This window comes from Oryx dammah, unplaced genomic scaffold, assembly GCF_014754425.2.
Source record: "Oryx dammah isolate SB20612 unplaced genomic scaffold, SCBI_Odam_1.1 HiC_scaffold_28, whole genome shotgun sequence".
Classification (NCBI taxonomy): domain Eukaryota; kingdom Metazoa; phylum Chordata; class Mammalia; order Artiodactyla; family Bovidae; genus Oryx; species Oryx dammah.
This window is the reverse complement of record NW_024070212.1, coordinates 91,194,023-91,208,447: the sequence shown is the minus strand read 5'-3', so window position 1 is coordinate 91,208,447 and position 14,425 is coordinate 91,194,023. Positions and strand designations below refer to the sequence as shown.

Below are 14,425 nucleotides of genomic sequence, written 5' to 3'. Positions count from 1 at the left end.
AAAAATCTTTAAAGTGATGCATTCATTTGGTTAGAACACACACACACACGCACACACACACACACACACACACACACAGATGGTTTATACTTCCCAGACCTCTGCTGGGGCAACTTCTTTTCCCTGTCTTGGCTTTAGTTCTTCTGTTGGTTATCTCCCTGTCTCTAAATACTCTTTCCACCACAATTGTTCTCCTTCTTGATTTATCAGTTTTAGATATCTGTTTGCTTCTCACTATGGTAGATGAGGATTTAGGTCGACCTTTTCTCTAGCTTCCGCTCTCCTCTTATTTTCATAATTTTTCTCAATTCCTCCAGTGGTCATTGCTACACCTTTGGATAGCTTCCTTGAAGCTTCTTTTCTTGTTCCATAGACAGGGTCATCTCTTGATCCTGGCTTTCTAAGATGACCATATGAGTGGTCCCACAGTTCCCCTCCTCAGCACTGACATTCTATCTTATTTTGCCCTCTAGATGAGTGATAGAGTGACAGAAATGAATAAGACACCTTGCCATTAAGGAGCTTTAAGACTCTTGGGGTTTAATATATTTATAGTTAGGTGTACAGTTAGAATAGGAAATGTTAAATATCAAAAAGGCGGTGTGAAAAAGTGTTACACTAGCTTGGAGGAAGAAATGATAATTTTTTTAAAAAATATTTTTTATTGAAGGATAATTGCTTTATAAAATTTTGCTGTTTTCTGTCAAATCTCAACATGAATCAGCTATAGGTATACATATATCCCCTCCCTCTTGAAGCTCCCTCCAAATGATCACTTTTGAAAGGTAAGATAACTTCTGAAAGGCTTAGATGATTCGATCTGAGGCTGAGTTCATTTGAATCGATCCCTGGGTTGGGAAGATCCCCTGGAGGAGGAAATGACAACCCACTCCAGATTATTGCCTGGAAAATCCCATAGACAGGCGTTGGGAGGATCCTGGCGGGCTATAGTACTTGGGGTCACAGAAAGTCGGACACAAACAGCAACTAAAGAAACTATAGAGTTAGAGAGCGACTAAACAGCAACAACACACGAGAGCTAGATTTACTCTGGTAAGACTCTAAACTTATTTTTACTCACTTAAAGTGCTATGTGATGAAACTGTTTTGTTTTTATAGGCGAGAAGGCTTTAGCGGATGCTCAGATCCCTTATTCTGCAGTGGAGCAGGCATGCATTGGCTACGTTTATGGTGCGTGGAGACTATATATTCTAAAAGTTGTTCACCTAAGTCTGTCATCAGCTACGTAAACAATACAGAAGAATTTGTGAATTTTAACCCTCAAAACTCAGAATTCAGGGTCTTATTTTCATTGTTTTTAGAATTTCCTTATGTGTCAGCCTAGTTTACTACACACATATATATTTTACCATTATTGTGTTGCCAATGAAGGGGACAAATTTAAAACACTTATCTTTAAAAAAGAAAAAATTACTCATGTAAAAATTACTACCTTGAAAAAGTAATTATTTTTCAGATGAGAAATTTTTGTTTTTTGTTGTTTTGAAATTTGCTTTTATTGATTTTTGTGTCTAATAAAATGTTTTCCATATTTTTTTTCTGATTAGAAAAATGTTGCATGTAAAAGCATAAGAAAAAATAAGTTACCTATAATCTCATTATTCATGTTATTACCATTAATTTTTTGGTGTAAATCCTTCAGTGAGTATGAATGTATGTGAATGTATTATGAATGAATTATGTATACACACATAACTGCCTTTTAAATTTAGGTCCTAGTTACATATTTTGGTCACCTGTTTTTCTCATTTTTTTGTATCCAGTATTTCTCATGTGGTTCAGTTTTCTTTCACATTATCATTAATGTGTTTCATTTTTTTTTCTGGAATAGATTAAATATTTACATGACATAAAAATACAAGAAAAAGGTGGATGGTTATATAGTGGAAAGTTTCACTCTGAATCCTGTCTCCTTGTCTATGGTTCCCTTTGCTGACTATTTCACTCATTTCTTTTTTTTTTTTTGAATTGAAGTGTATTTGATTTAAAATATTGTGTTAGTTTGAAATGTACAGGAAAGTGATTCAGTTACATATATATATTTTCAGATTATGTTACTTTATAGGTTATCATAGATGTTGAATATTGTTCCTTGTGTTACACAGTAAATACTTGTTACTTATCGATTTTGTTTATAGTGGTGCTGTGTACATTAATTTTTAGTCTACCTTTTCATAGGTAATTTATGCATATAAAAGTAAATATACATGAGTGTATAAATACTCCTCCCTTTCTTTTGTTGGACACATGGTAGTGTAAATACATACTATTTTATATTTTACTTTTTTTTTTAAGTAAGTAGTTCTTCGTGACTATTCATAAAGAATAGTCTTTTCATAAAGAACAGTCTATAAGACTATTCAGTTATTTCATAAAGAGTTTCCTTGGTCTCTTTTAATGATAGCATAGTGTTCCATTGAATAGATATATCATGATTTGTTTAATCGACCTTCTTTTAATAGCCATTTGGAATATTCTTAGGCTTTTTACATGTTTTAAATTATTTCACGATATGCCAGTCTTGAGGATTTAACTACAGTTTATTTAGCAGTAGAAATGATATTGTATTTGTTGGCATTTTAAATTATTTAGTTATAAAAGAATATAGTAAGCATTCCTATAGATGATCTTTATGTGTATCTGATTATTTTTTTGAGATTTCAAGGTATCAAGAGAATTCTTAAAGGGAAATTTACTAGTTCAAAGAGATAGCATATTTATGAACAGGAGGTCCTGAATCTTGCTGTTTTCCTTGAAGACTCCTAGAGCATCTGTATCTTCAGGAGTTTCCATCATGCTGCTCCAGCATGTCTGCCTTGGTGGCCGTGTTACTTGGGAAAGAGAATCAAATGTGTATTCCACTTGGATTATTATTTTTCTGGAATACCCTGGCATGCAGAATCTTTTAACTTTTTGAAATTTTGATATGAAGAGAAAAATGGCCTTTTGATCAGTTAGTTTTAACAGATTTATTCAGTTCAGTTCAGTTTAGTCGCTCAGTCATGTCACACTCTTTGCGACCCCATGGACTGCAGCATGCCAGACCTACCTGTCCATCACTAAATCCCGGAGTTTACTCAAACTCATATCCATTGAGTTGGTGATGCCATCCAACCATATCATCCTCTGTTGTCCCCTTCTCTTCTCACCTTCAATCTTTCCCAGCATCAGGGTCTTTTCCAATGAGTCAGTTCTTTGCAGCTTCAGCATCAGTCCTTCCAATGAATATTCAGGACTGATTTCCTTTAGGATGGACTCGTTGGATCTCCTTGCAGTCTCAAGAGTCTTCTCCAACAACACAGTTCAAAAGCATCAGTTCTTCAGCGCTCAGCTTTCTTTATGGTCCAACTCTCACATCCATGCATGACTACCAGAAAAACCATAGATTTGACTAGATAAAACTTTGCTGCCAAGGTAATGTCTCTGCTTTTGAATATGCTATCTAGGTTGGCCATAACATTTCTTCCAAGGAGTAAGCGTCTTTTAATTTCATGGCTGCAGTCACCATCTGCAGTGATTTTGGAGCCCAAGAAAATAAAGTCTGTCACTGTTTCCATTGCTTCCCATCTATTTGGCATGAAATAATGGGACCAGATACCATGATCTTAGTTTTCTGAATGTTGCATTTTAAGCAAGCCTTTTCACTCTCCTCTTTCACTTTCATCAAGAGGCTCTTTAGTTCTTCTTTACTTTCTGCCATAAGGGTGGTGTCATCTGCATACCTGAGGTTATTGATATTTCTCTCGGCAATCTTGATTCCAGCTTGTGCTTCTTCCAGCCCAGCATTTCTCCTGATGTACTCTGCATATAAGTTAAATAAGCAGGGTGACAATTTATATCCTTGACGTACTCCTTTCCCAACTTGGAACCAGTCTGTTGTTCCATGTCCAATTCTAAGTGTTGTTTCTTGAGCTGCATACACATTTCTCAGGAGGCGGGTCAGGTGGTCTGGTATTCCTATCTCTTTCAGAAGTTTCCACAGTTTATTGTGATCCAAACAGTCAAAGGCTTTGGCATAATCAGTAAAGCAGAAATAGATGTTTTTCTGGAACTCTCTTGCTTTTTTGATGATCCAGCAGATGTTGGCAATTTGATCTCGGGTTCCTCTGCCTTTTTAAAATTCCAGATTGAACATCTGGAAGTTCACAGTTCACATACTGTTGAAGCCTGGCTTGGAGAATTTTGAGCATTACTTTTCTAGCGTGTGAGATGAGTGCAATGTGTGGTAGTTTGAACATTCTTTGGCAATGCCTTTGGCATTGGGATTGGAATGAAAACTGACCTTTTCCCACTGTGAGTTTTCCAAGTTGCTGGCATATTGAGTGCAGCCCTTTCACAGCATCGTCTTTTAGGATTTGAAATAGCTCAACTGGAATTCCATCACCTCCAGTAGCTTTGTTTGTAGTGATGCTTCCTAAGGCCTACTTGCCTTCTTATTCCAGGATGTCTGGCTCTACGTGAGTAATCATACCATCGTGATTATCTGGGTTATGAAGATCTTTTTTGTATAGTTCTTTGTGTATTCTTGCCACCTCTTCTTAATATCACCTGCTTGTTAGGTCCATACCATTTCTGTCCTTTATTGAGCCCATCTTTGCATAAAATGTGCCCCCTTGGTATCTCTAATTTTCTTGAAGAGATCTCTAGTCTTTTCCATTCTATTGTTTTCCTCTATTTCTTTGCATTGTTCACTGAGGAAGGCTTTCTTATCTCTCCCTGCTATTCTTTGGAACTCTGCATTTAAGTGGAAATGGCAATCCACTCCAGGACTATTGCCTGGAAAATCCCATGGACAGAGGAGCCTGGTAGGCTACAGTCCATGGGGTTGCAAAGAGTCGGACACGACTGAATGACTTCACTCACTCACTTAATCTTTCCTTTTCTCCTTTGGCGTTTGCTTCTCTTCTTTTCACAGCTGTTTCTAAGTCCTCCTCAGGCAACTATTTTGCCTTTTTGCATTTCTTTTTCTTGGGGATGGTCTTGATCACTGCCTCCTGTACAATGTCACGAACCTCTGTCCATAGTTCTTCAGGCACTCTGTCTATCAGATCTAATGCCTTGAATCTATTTGTCACTTCCACTGTATAATCATAAAGGATTTGATTTAGGTCATACCTGAATGGTCTAGTGGTTTTCCCTACTTTCCTCAATTTAAGTCTGATTTTGGCAATAAGGAGTTCATGATCTGAGCTGTAGTCAGCTCCTGGTCTTGTTTTTGCTGACTGTATAGAGCTTCTCCATCTTTGGCGGCAAAGAATATAATCAGTCTGATTTCAGTAATGACCATCTAGTTATGTCCATGTGTAGAGTCTTCTCTTGTGCTTTTGGAAGACAGTGTTTGCTATGACCAGTGCATTCTCTTTGCAAAACTCTATTAATCTTTGCCCTCCTTCATTTTGTACTCCAAGGCCAAATTTGCCTGATAATCCAGAGATTTATATCTGATAATATACATGAAATATTGCTTCCTTTATCATGTAACTCTACCCAGATTGAGTTGTTTGCTATTACTTGGTCATTTCTCTACTTTCCTACCTCTGTGTTATGTAAATAAAGTACATAAATATATACTAGGTTTTGAGAATTTTTGTATTTGCAGAATAAGTGGTGCTTCATGCTGAAACTGTTTCTGAGTAAGATGTCCATGTTTTATGTTAGACAAAGGCATAATATTAGAAAAATATAATGTAGTGTTATATTGTTTTGAAGCTCCATAATTCTCATGTTGCATAGATAATTTTCTTTTTTCTATCTAGGTGACTCTACCAGTGGGCAGAGGGCTATCTATCACAGTTTGGGACTGACTGGAATTCCTATAATCAACGTCAACAATAACTGTTCTACTGGCTCAACTGCTTTGTTTGTGGCCCGGCAACTGGTTCAGGGTGGTGAGCAGTGCTTATCTGTCTAGTGTACTTAAATAGATGTGGGGTTATTGCCCTTCTTTTATGATGTCTCCATACAACCCTCAGAGGGATTGCTTTTTAATGTATTTTTTTTAAATAAAAATTTTGATATATACATTATATAGCACAAAAGTGTAGAATTCAGTGTTTTTAGTATGTTCCCAGGTTTACGCAGTTATCAGCACTGTTTAATCTTAGAACATTTGTATCACCCACAGAAGAAAGCTGTACCTATTAGCGGTTACTTCTCATTTCTCCCTCCCCACAACCCTTGGCAACCACTGATTTACTTTCTGTCTCTATGGATTTACATGTTCTGAACATTATATAAATGCAATCATATAATATATGACCTTTTATGGCGTTTTTCACTTACCGGAATATTTTCACAGTTCATTCATGTTTTAGCATGTATCAGTACTGCATCCTTTTTTGTGGCCAAGTAGTAATCCATTGTATGAATATACTACATTTTGTTTACCCATTTATCAGTTGATGTACACTGTGCTATTTCTACTTTTTGGCTTTTATGAATAATCCTGCTATAAACATTTGTGTACAACTTTTTTTGTGGCCATATGTTTTCAGTTCTCTTGGGTATATATCATAGTCTGTATTTCCAAATGTTCTAGGCTCCTTCATTAGGCCTTTTATTCTTTCTTCTGATTGTTGATTATTGCTCTGCTACGCTTCCCTGCTGGCTCAGAGGTTAAAGTGTCATCCTGGAATGCGGGAGCCCCGGGTTCGATCCCTGGGTCCGGAAGATCCCCTGGAGAAGGAAATGGCAACCCACTCCAGTACTCTTGCCTGGAGAATCCCATGGAGGGAGGAGCCTGGTAGGCTACAGTCCATGGGGTCACAAAGAATTGGACACGACTGAGCGACTTCACTTTCACTTGGTGTTTTAATTGTTGGAGCTTTATAATGTCTCACTGTTAGATAATACTAGTAGCCCTTGTGCCCCCTACCTTATTATTTATTTATTTCTTTTTTTAAAGAAAAACTTTGGCAGTCGTGCTTGTTTTGCTGTTCATTTGAACATTAACATCATTTTTAGATACCCACTCTTTCCAAAAATAGTTCTGTTGAGATTTTGATCAAGATTCTTTAAAATTTTTAAAAATGTTATTTACTGTTTAAAAATTCACAATTACCTATTTGTATTTGTTCTTCATTGGAACATATTTCCACATTAATAAAAAGTTTTATTAACACTCAAAATCAAAGGAGGAAGTATATACTTTATTGATTTTTCCTTGTATCTAGAGGTGTATAGGAGTTTTCTCTGTGATTTTTCACTTTACAAGTTTTATAGGACTACACTATGTTTTTACATTTTGTGTACATTGACATACTTGTTTAAATACAAGTATTTAAGGGTATTTTGTTTGAGTCTAGAAATTTAATTTTTCAAGATAATTACATTTTCTTTCAAGGTCTGGCGGATTGTGTCTTGGCTCTTGGGTTTGAGAAGATGGAAAAGGGACCCATTGCAGTAAATGTGAGTCTCATTTATTTTTATTTTGAAATTGTTATAACACTATGAGAAAACTTTGCCCATCTGACTGCCATAAATAGAGCTCGCAAAAGCTGAAAAATGAGATTTTTTATGTATGCATGCATGTGTGCTGAGTCACTCAGTTGTGTCCAACTTTTTGCGACCCTATGAATTGTAGCCTGCCTGTCAGGCTCCTCTGTCCATGGAATTTTCCAGGCAAGAATACTGGAGTGGCTTGCCACTTTCTCCTCCAGGGATTCTTCTTGACCCAAAGATCAACCCCTCATCTCCTGGGTCTTCTGCATTGGCAGGCAGATTTTTAACCACTGTGCAACCTGAGAAGACCATATGTATGCATCAGTGCAGTTCAGTTCAGTGCTCAGTCATGTCCGACTCTTTGCGACCCCATGAACCGCAGCACGCCAGGCCTCCCTGTCCATCACTAACGCCCGGAGTTTACCCAAACTCATGTCCATCGAGTTGGTGATGCCATTCAGCCATTTCATCCTCTGTCGTCCCCTTCTCCTCACATCTTTGATCTTCATTAGGGTGTGTGGGCTGTTTTCGTTAAGGCATGTGGGGTTTAGTTCTCTGACTAGGGGTTGTTGACTAAAAAGATGCACAATGTGCGAGTTTTGAGTTAAGTTTTATTTGGGGCAAAATCAGGACTGCAGCCCAGGAGGGGGTACCTCAGATAGCTCTGAGAGACTGCTCCAAAGAGGTAGTCGGACAAGGTCAATATATGATTTCGGTGAAGTGGGAGTTCAATCCAGTCAAGCGCTTACTTTATAAAAGGTTTTCTGCTGGTCGGAAGGAGCTGATGTCACCTTGAAGGGGCTCAGTGCTTTTCTCGATGTGAAGAGATGCAAAGACTGGGGTCATCTGAAAAGATCTAACTGTATAAACATCTGTTCTACCAGCTTCTCTGGAGCACAGAGTGCCCCACCCGACCCTGAGCTCCCTCTAGGGGAATGCAGCAGCACAGGCTCAACCTTCACAGAGACAGATGGCAAATGCCTTTGTTATTGTCGTTCAGTTGCTGACAAATGCTTTTGGAAGTGCCGGTTTGTAGTTGACAGGATGAAAGTTGGCCCCCTTGCATTGGGAATGTGCAGTCTCAGCGACTAGACCACCAGAGAAGTCCCTCTTAATCTTTTTTTTTTTTTTTTTGAGTTTTTTAAAATTGGAGAATTGGGAAGATCCCCTGGAGATGGGCATGGCAACCCAGTCCAGTATTCTTGCCTGGAGAATTCCATAGACAGAGGAGCCTGGCAGGCTATAGTTCATGGGGTCACAAAGAGTCGGACACGACTGAGCAACTAACACACACACATAGTTGATTATAATGTTTTGCCGATCGCTGCTGTACAGCAAAGTGACTCAATTATGCATATATACACACTCTATTTTATGTTCTCTTCCATTATGATTGATCACAGGATATTGAATGTTGTTCTCCCTGCCATACATTAGGATCTTGTTGTAAACGTAATGTCTACCAACCCCAGACTCCCAGTCCACCCCTCTCCCTCCCTCCTCCCCTTTGGCAACCACAAGTTTGGCCTCTAGTCCTTTGAATCTGTTTCTGTTTTGTAGATAGGCTCATTGCACCACATTTTTGACTCCACATATAAGTGGAATCATAGTATTTTTCTTTTCTTTCTGATTTGCCTCAGTTGGTATGATATTCTGTAGTTACATCCATGCTGCTGCTGCAGATAGCATTATTTCACACATTTTTGTGTCTGAGTAGTATTCCATTTACATGTGCACCACATGTTCTTGATTCATTCATCTCTTGGTGGACATGAGGTTGTTTCTATGTTTTCTCGATTTTGAAGAATGCTGCTTTGAACATAGTTGTACATGTGTCTGTTTGAATTATAGTTTTGTCTGGGTATATTCCCAGTAGTGGAATTGCTGGATTATATGGTAGTTCTGCTTTTAGTTTTCTGAGACGCCTCCATAGTGTTTTTCATAGTGGCTGTACCAACTTACATCTTCACCAACAGGGGATAGGTATGAGGGTACCCTTTTCTTCACAGCCTCTTCAGAATTTGTTATTTGTAGACTTTTTAATGATGGCCATTCTGACCAGTGTGAGGTGGCACCTCATTATAGTTTTGATTTGCATTTCTCTAATAATCAATAGTGTTACTACTAATTATTAGTAATAATTAGTAATGTATAATTAGTAATTATTAATAATTACTTAGTAAGTAGACATAGGAAAAGATGTCTTTTCCTGTGTCTACTTAATTTTTTCATAGCATTTGCTTTAGAACCTCTTTTTGGACCTCAAAAAAAGTTCCTTAATTTCATTCAACAGTTATTTATGGAATGTTAACTACATAGCAGGGCAAATGCTAGGCACTGGATACATATACAGAAGTATATGAAGAATTCATATCTTCTGGGTGTTCATGGTCTAGTAGGTAAACTGGCAAGAAACAGCCTCCCTTTTGTAAAATATTTGCAGTGGGAACTGTGTTTCTCTATTCTAGAGCCATGGAAACAGATGTAATTGCACTCTGAGTATCAAATTTATTCTAATCATAATTCACTTTTTCTCAAATACCGAAACCTGCTCCTGCCTTAGGGACTTTGTTCTTGCTGTCCTGTCTGCCTAGAATGCTCCTCTCCCCAACTTAACCAAATGACTTACTCGTACTCCTTCACATCCCTGCTGAAATGTCACTTTATAAATTTTATCTCGTTAGACTATTTTCTGTAACATACCACTTCCCACCTTCAATCTTTATCCCTTTATTTGAGTTTGTTATAGCATTATTATGTATATTTTAATCATTTTCATCCTCATTACTTTCTGTTCCCTCTTCCGTCAAATATGAATGCTAGATGAGCAGGGAATTTATCTGTTTTTTTATTGTTTTATCCCCAGAACATTGAGCAGTTATTTGCACATAATGGGATTCTTTATATATGTTTCTTTTTTTTTTACTTAAAAATTATTTATTTTTAATTGAATGACTGATTTTAGTCATACTGTCAATTTTTGGCTTACTCCACACTTCTAATTAACAAATATCTTAAACACTGTAATAGTTGAAAGAGATACGTATCATGTTGAGTACTTATTAAAATTTTTTTTTTCTCCTCTCTTAGAGTCTAAATAGGGCTAATCCACTTGATAAACATATTGAAGTCCTGATCAATAAGTATGGATTATCTGCCTACCCAGTTGCTCCTCAGATGTTTGGGCGTGCTGGAAAAGAGCACATGGAAAAATATGGTATGTTAAAAAACTTTAAGGCTTATTTTTAGTTATATACATGTAGTTATTAAGGAACTGTGGAGGATGCCAGTTTGTATAAAATATGAAATGGTTTTTCAATTAAGTTGAAATAGGCTTTGTTGAATTTAGTTGTAAAGTATTTATACAAATGACGTCATATTGGAAATACCTTGAATGTTCCAAAACAAGACACTGAAGTAGGAAAAATAACATAAATCTTCCACCATGGACTATAAATTGAGGCGTATCTGTTCTGAGTACAGTATTCTCAGTACTTGAATCCATCAGGAGTCCATCATCAGTTGTCAATCCATAGTGTTTTATTTTAAATTAAATTGAATTAATTAATTTATTTTTGGCTACACGGTGTCTTCTTTGCTTCATGGGCTTTTTCTTATTTTGGCAAGTAGGAGCTACTCTCTAGTTCAGTGTACAGGGTTCTTACTGAGATGGCTTCTCTTGTTTTGTGAAGCATAGGTTCTGGGGCATGTGAATCTTCAGTATTTGTGGCACATGGGTTTGCCTGCCCCATGCCATGTGGACTCTTCCCAGACCAGGGATTGAGCCCATGTCCTCTGCATTGATAGGCAAATTTTTAACCGCTGCACTACCAGGGAAGTCACATAATGTTTTGGGAGAATTAAATTGCATAGTTGATTTTTATTTTGTAGGTGAGCATCCTAGCTTTTTGACTGATGATCAGTGATTGATCTGCATTAGCCAGTTAGTTAAAGCACGCGGTAGTGCAGAAAGAGTTGTATTTTTTTATTTTTATTTTTTATTATATGACCCTGTGTTCTGTGAGATGAGAAGGAAAACAGTTGTGCTTGAAAGTACAACATTCCTGTTCTTTGCAGGAAAAATACCATAGGTTTGATAACCAAGATCAAGTAATCAGAAAGGAAAGAAATCTTCAAGGAAGAATGGTAGGATGGCATAGAGGAGACTGACAGTTTGGGGCCATGGGAATTTTCTTCCTTGTAGCTATTTGTTACCATTTTAAATTCTGTTCATTCCAGTCTGGCTTCCCCTCTTTCTCAGTGCTAGCACTGATCACCACATTGCCATAGGAAGTAAATGCTGCTCAATACTGTTTTAATAGACCTCAGCACCATTAGTCCCTTTTTTTTTTTTAATTTATTTATTTTTTATTTTACTTTACAATTCTGTATTGGTTTTGCCATACATTGACATGAATCCACCACGGGTGTACATGTGTTCCCAAACATGAACCTCCCTCCCACCCCCCTCCCCACAACATCTCTCTGGGTCATCCCTGTGTACCAGCCCCAAGCATGCCGTATCCTGCATCGGACATAGACTGGCGATTCGATTCTTACATGATATTATACATGTTTCAATGCCATTCTCCCAAATCATCTCACCGTCCCTTTTGATCACTTCCTTCTTAAAACATATTCTTCTCTTGGCATTTGTGCCACCTCATTCTTCTGGTTTTCCTTACCTCTTTGGCTATTCCCTACCCATTTCCTTTTGAATTAAATAATTTATTTAAAATATTTAGCTCTTACTGTATTGCAGGCATTGTTCTAGGCACTGAAATATAGAAGTACTGTTGTTCGATCGCTCAGTTGTGTCTGATACTTTGCAACTCCGTGGACTGCAGCACACCAGGTTTGCCTGTCCTTCACTATCTCTTGGAGCTTGCTCAAACTCATGTCTGTTGAGTTGATGGGCCATCCCACCATCTTGTCCTCTGTTCCTTCTTTCTCCTTTTGCCCTCAGTTTTTCCCAGCATTATGGTCTTTTCTCATGAATTGGCACTTTGCATCAGGTGGCCAAAGTATGGGAGCTTCAGCTTCAGCATCAGTCCTTTCAATGAATATTCAGGCTTGATTGCCTTTAGGATTGACTGGTTTGATCTTGTTGTCTAAAGAGTCTTCTCCAGCACCACAGTTTGAAAGCATCAATTCTTCAACGCTCAGCCTTCTTTATGGTCCCACTCTCACATCTGTACCTGACTACTGGAAAAACCATAGCTTTGAATATGTGGACCTTTTTGGCAAAGCAGTGCCTCTGCTTTTTAATACACTATCTAGGTTCTTCATAGCTTTTCTTCCAAGGAGCAATTGTTTTTTAATTTCATGGCTGCAGTCACCATCCACAGTGATTTTGGAGTCCAAGAAAATAAAACCTGTTACTGCTTCTACTTTTTCCCCATCTATTTGCTGTGAAGTGATGGGACTGGATGCCATAATTTTTGTTTTTTGAATGTTGAATTTTAAGCCAATTTTTTCACTCTCTTTTACCTTCATCAAAAGGCTCTTGAATTCCTCTTCACTTTCTCTCCTTAAGGTGGTGTCGTCTGCATATCTGAGGTTTTTGATATTTCTCCTGGCAATCTTGATTCCAGCTTGTGCTTAATCCAGGCCCTCATTTTGCATGATGTACTCTGCAAATAAGTTAAATTGGCGGGGTGACAGTATAGAGCCTTGATGTACTCCTTTCCCAGTTTTGAACCAATCTGTTGTTCCATGCTCAGTTCTAACTGTTGCTTCTTGACCTGCATACAGATTTTTGAGGAGACAGGTAAGGTGTTCTGGTATTCCCATATCTTTAATAATTTTCCACAGTTTTTTTTTGTGATCCATATAGTCAAAGGGTTTAGCGTAGTCAGTGAAGCATAAGTAGATGTTTTTTTTGAATTCGCTTGCTTTTCTCATGATCCAGTGGATGTTGGCAATTTGATCTCTGGTTCCTCTGCCTTTTCTAAATCCAGCTTCTACGTCTGGAAGTTTTTAGTTCACGTTCAGGTGAAGCCTAGCTTGAGGGATTTTGAGCATTACCTTGGTAGTGTGTGGAATGAGTGTAATTTTGGTTTAGTTTGAACGTTCTTTGGCATTGCCCTTTTTAAGGACTGGAATGAAATTGATCTTATCCAGTTCTGTGGCCAGTGCTGAGTTTTCCAAATTTGCTGGCAATGAGTGTGGCACTTTTGCAGCATCATCTTTAGGATTTGAAATAGCTCAGTTGGAATTCCATCCCCACCGCTAGCTTTGTTCATAGTTTGGCTTCCTAAGGCCTACTTGACTTCACACTCTGTGATATCTGACTCTAGGTGAGTGACCACACCACTGTGGTTATCCAGGTCATTAACACCTTTTTTTTTTTAATGCAGTTCCTATATATAATCTTGTCACCTCTTCTTAATCTCTTCTGCTTCTATTGGGTCCTTATCATTTCTGTCCTTTATTGTGCCCATCTTTGCATGAAATAGTGCCTTGGTATCTCTAATTTTCTTGAAGAGATCTCTAGTCTTTCTCATTCTATTGTTTTCCTCTATTTCTTTGCATTGTTCACTTAAGAAGCCTTTCTATCTCTCCTTGCTATTCTTTGGAACTCTGCATATCAGTTAATTATTGCTGTGTAACAAACTACTCCCAAATTCAGTTATTATTTAATAATGATTAGTATCAAAGTTTACAAGTTTGGAGATTGACTGGGAATCAGTGGATCTATGGAGAAGGAAATGGCAACCCATTCCAGTTTTCTTGCCTGGAGAATCCCATGGACGGAGGCGCCTGGTGGGCTACAGTCCATGGGGTCACTAAGAGTCAGATACGACTGAGTGACTTCACTTTCACTTTTCATTTTCATGCATTGAAGAAGGAAATGGCAACCCACTCCAGTGTTCTTGCCTGGTGGGCTGCTGTCTATGGGGTCGCACAGAGCTGGACATGACTGAAGTGGCTGAGCAGCAGCAGCAGCAGGCAGCAGTCTAAG

General features: G+C 38.0%; 1 protein-coding gene across 3 annotated transcripts in view; it reads left to right on the top strand.

Annotated features, from left to right (window-relative positions):
• Nucleotides 1–14,425, top strand: part of SCP2 (sterol carrier protein 2) — a 190,413-nt gene that overhangs the window by 8,948 nt on the left and 167,040 nt on the right. For all 3 annotated transcript variants that reach the window (XM_040231168.1, XM_040231167.1, XM_040231166.1), the window contains exons 3-6: nt 1,120–1,191; nt 5,778–5,909; nt 7,364–7,428; nt 10,552–10,678. In XM_040231168.1, the coding sequence (XP_040087102.1) occupies nt 1,120–1,191; nt 5,778–5,909; nt 7,364–7,428; nt 10,552–10,678 (396 nt within the window). The remainder of the gene's footprint in view (nt 1–1,119; nt 1,192–5,777; nt 5,910–7,363; nt 7,429–10,551; nt 10,679–14,425) is intronic.